Below are 4,276 nucleotides of genomic sequence, written 5' to 3'. Positions count from 1 at the left end.
CTGGGAAAATTATAAATAACTCCCAAGAATTGGCTTTTTTTGCAACTTACCCCAACCAAAATTTTTTTCACATTTTTACACTAAATTTAACTTTTCTAGCAAATATTTTTCAAAATCATAAAAAATGTAAAATAAATACCAAAATACCATCTAGAAAGTATGCGGTCAAGCATAAAATGGGGGCGGTCCGGTATTGTGCTTCCGAAAGATATGCAGTCTAGCACAAAATAGGGGAGGGGAGGTCATGTATTTTGGCGATATGGACATTTTCGTAAAAAGAAACTTATTTGAGTTGGGAATATTTGCTAGAAACTTTCAAATCGGGGCAAAAGTTGCTTAAATTTGATTTTTCCCTAGCGATAAGTAACAAAAGTTGCGCGCGGATTTGAAAAAGGCACGAGGAAAAGGAGGAATAGTATCGGAGGGGAAGCACACGGAAAAGGGCAAAGTGAAGAGGAGGAAAACCAGAGACGAAGACCAGAGGGAGAGGGGCGGCGAAGAAAGCGAAATGGGGAAGCAGGATCTGAGCGAGGAGCAGGTGGCATCGATGCGGGAGGCGTTCTTTCTCTTCGACACCGACGGCGATGGCCGCATCGCTGTGTCAGAGCTGGGTGTCCTGATGCGCTCCCTCGGCGAGAACCCCACTCAGGCGCAACTCAAAGACATCGTCTCCCGGGAGAAGCTGACCGCCCCCTTCGACTTCCCGCGGTTCCTGGAGGTGATGAAATCCCAAATCAGTCCGGAGCCCTTTGCCCCCAAGCTTAGGGACGCATTCAAGGTGCTGGACAAGGAGGGATCTGGCTTCATCTCTGCATCCGAGCTGCGCCACATCCTCACCAGCATTGGGGAGAAGCTTGAGCCCTCAGAGTTCGACGACTGGATCCGCGAGGTCAATGTTGGCTCGGACGGCAAGATCAGGTATGACGATTTCATCGCCCGCATGCTTGCCAAGTGAAGTGATCCACTGCCCTTCATCATTTGGACCTCGTTTTTATCTTTTTTTTTTTTTTTTTAATTTGGCGTTATTTCTCTTTCTCTAAATTTATCAGAGGGAGCAGTCAGTTAGTCTCTATCTCTATATTGGTGTCGTCTCCGCTGTCTTCTTGTTTGCCTATTATTGGCTTTTGTATCTGTGTTGCTATTTGATGCCTTCATGGCATGGGATTAGCCTTACTGCTCCCTGGTTTCTATTTATCAGTAGTTGGAAACTGGATTGATCCCTTGCATGCACATCTTACTTTTTTAATGAATGAAAAGAATTATTTTGTTATCTTATGTGGCAGATGAGGGTCATGTGGTCCTAATTAACAAACAAAAGCAAAAATTATACATTGGTTAGGCGATTGAATGACATAGAATGTAGTTTCATAAATAACAAGTTCGGTTCATATATTGTGAAAATATGATAAAAAAAAACACTTGGCGAGTGCTAATATCACAAATTGGCATTTCTATTAGGCTGAGAGTAGATATCCAGTCTGTAAAAGTACGGAAGATCTGAGTTATTTTTTTTCTTAACCGTTGACTAGATATTTATTGCTCAAAAATTGGTATACAAGTGTATTACAAGCAATATTGTTATACAAGTGTATTACCATGCAATGTACAAACTGATTCTCTATACATTGGATCTAAAAAAAAAAAACTTTACAAATCCCTGTAGAAGTCAAGGTTATAGGCTGTGAAACACAGAGAATCTGAAATGCTGTTCTCTAAATCTGGGAGTTGTGTTTCAGATCATGTATACTCGACAGTGTTCAGTGGAAGAATTTACATCGAGTTTAATTTCTTTCAGAGGAACAACCTCCATGTTATTATATTTCCATCTCATGAATAATGTGTCATTAGGTTGGTATGTTTGTTGAATCATACATCAAGTCACTGGAAGTATCATAACTTGCTCATGGAATCATCCAGAGACTTAACAATTCATTTCACAAGGTGTGACTTTATTTTATTGTGTCTCAGTTGCAATGTGTTAAAGTAATTTGAATATGATAATATTCCTTCTTTGCTTATCACCATCTTTATGATCGGATAATTGTGGTGAAATAATTAGCAAGATTCAAATAAAGCTAGGTGGCAGATAGGTGGCCGGGGGGTCTGGCCGCATAGGCGCTAGGCTGCTGCCTCAGTTTTGAGGTGCCCCCCACATATATATACACATGTATGTGCACTGTAAACCATAGTTAGCAAGTTTCTGTTTAAAACACAATTTTTTCAAAAAGTCTTCAATTTCAATTTTTTGAAATCCGTTAAGAAGTCAAAGTTTTTCAAAAGATAAAAAATCGTTTTTATTTTAATGGAACTGATATAAATTTATATTTTATCTTTTTTAAAAGAACTTTTCGCAAAAACTTATTTCGTTTAACTTTATTTCTTCATTGATTATTGAATGTTGGTTTAAAGATAAGCACTTTAATAATGAGAGTAAATTAATAATCTTGATTTAACAAAAAATTCGATCAAAAATTTCAGCAATAAGTTGCCTTAAGAAAAATATATGAAAAAATACAAACAGTATATTCCCCAAAAATAACACATCAAAACAATCATATACCTCAAAATAATAGGTAGAATTAGAAGAAGAGTAACCCAATGAATTTTTTTTTTCTTTAAACCTAGAGCGTCCTTATAAAGAGAAAGAGTGAGATTCAATGAAACAAAAAATTTAGGCAGCTAAGAATTCAGTGTGAGATTCAAATATTCTTAGGCAATCTGTTGCTTTCTTTATGCATAGAGAAGTTTGATTATTTTTTTATTTCATTGGTGTATACAACGTAGCATTTTGAATGGACTACTGTTTTACATATTTGGGTCTTTGTGCTTTGTTTTAGTTAACTGCAACCCTATACTGAGTGTCTTTTTTATTTCTTTATCTGAAAAATAATCCTATACTTGGTTTACAGTTCTTGTTTTTTACTAATGTAGTTTTTGTCTATAGTATTCTTGTTTCCTTTTATGCTCCTAATAAATCCAATGATATGTTTTGGGGCAACAAAATAAGCATTGTTGTTGGATTTATTGAAAGTTTAAACAAAAAATTGTCAAGTATTACTCTAATGATAGTACATAAGGCCATAAAATTATTGTTCAGTGGCTTTAATGTATCTATACAATAACTGCAAAGCATAATCCTATATTGTGTCATTCTAAATATCTGATTTTTTCACCATGTTTTTTTGAGCCAAATCTGAAATATTAATGATACTACAACTTATCTTATTATTTATTTATTTTTTTGATATTGTATGACTTTGATAAATATAGATAATTGTTACAGTGCCATGTAAATGGTAAAAATGGCAGCCCACTAGTTGGGTGCTCTGAATACAAGAGAAGAGATATAAGAACAGCAGAGCAAAAAATAAACATAAAAATTACAGGTAAAAGGAAGATAGTCTGAATGGGTAGGGGCATTGCAGCCCAGTCTTGTTATGCTAAGTTGGATCTTTTGCGAAGGGGCTCCACCGAGATCGTACGAGCAAACTGCTTCAGTGACATTAACACGGGCCTGAAGAATCCCTTGGGTATGTGCTGTAGCTCATTAAAAGAAAAGAAAAAGGAAAGGGGATAGGAGGGTATCTGGTATCCACTTTTTAACGGGGTAAGAAATAGGGGAGATGTACAGAGAGATGGCGGATGAGAGGTAAGTAATGGGAAGTTCAAGAAGGGGTAGAGAGAGAAAGAGATGAGTTAGAGCCATATGGGAAAAGTATAGGGAGAAGAGGTGCGATCGAAATACCAGGGCCAAGAAAAATAGAGAAGAGGAGGGGCCAGTAGAGAATAGAGGGGAAAGGGGCCAAGAGAGATGAAAAATGAATTTTACCTATCCAAATGTTTTTTCTTGATGAAATAAATTATACAGAGCATTTTAAAAATCATTTTAATGTTCCATAACTCAAACAAAACATATTTAAATAAAATTTGATGGGAATTAGATCCAACGAGTTAGGAATCATGCGAATTTACTGAGGCAGCTCCAACTATACTAGCAATCGTAAACTACAATCATCTTCTCAAACTGACCCAACGGAACCCATGGCGCACAACCCATCGTAGGGGTTCATGATTTGTTTGTTAAAGTCAGCCAATAAATGAAGACAATATGGTTCTAGTCCATTGTTTACAGGTTCTCCTTGGGGATTAATTCAGGTCTCATAGGACCTTCGCACACTATAGCAATGGTGCATGGGGGTCATCTCTTCAGCTGCAGCACCTGTACATGTCATACCTCAGCGGGTTGCTTCCAAAACGTCTATGTAGTGTACATTCC

At 37.0% G+C, this 4,276-nt stretch overlaps 1 protein-coding gene across 1 annotated transcript; it reads left to right on the top strand.

Annotated features, from left to right (window-relative positions):
• Positions 1-441: 441 nt before the first annotated feature.
• On the top strand, positions 442-1,270 carry LOC18447666 (putative calcium-binding protein CML7). Its single transcript, XM_006857763.4, has one exon. The coding sequence runs from the start codon at positions 509-511 to the stop codon at positions 953-955; it is 447 nt and encodes a 148-aa protein (XP_006857825.1). The 5' UTR covers positions 442-508; the 3' UTR covers positions 956-1,270.
• Positions 1,271-4,276: the final 3,006 nt, after the last annotated feature.

This window comes from Amborella trichopoda, chromosome 9 (assembly GCF_054954075.1).
Source record: "Amborella trichopoda isolate Santa Cruz 75 chromosome 9, AtrichopodaSantaCruz75HAP2 v2.0, whole genome shotgun sequence".
NCBI lineage: Eukaryota > Viridiplantae > Streptophyta > Magnoliopsida > Amborellales > Amborellaceae > Amborella > Amborella trichopoda.
Note: the sequence above shows the minus strand (reverse complement) of the source record. Positions and strands in the feature narration are given on the sequence as shown.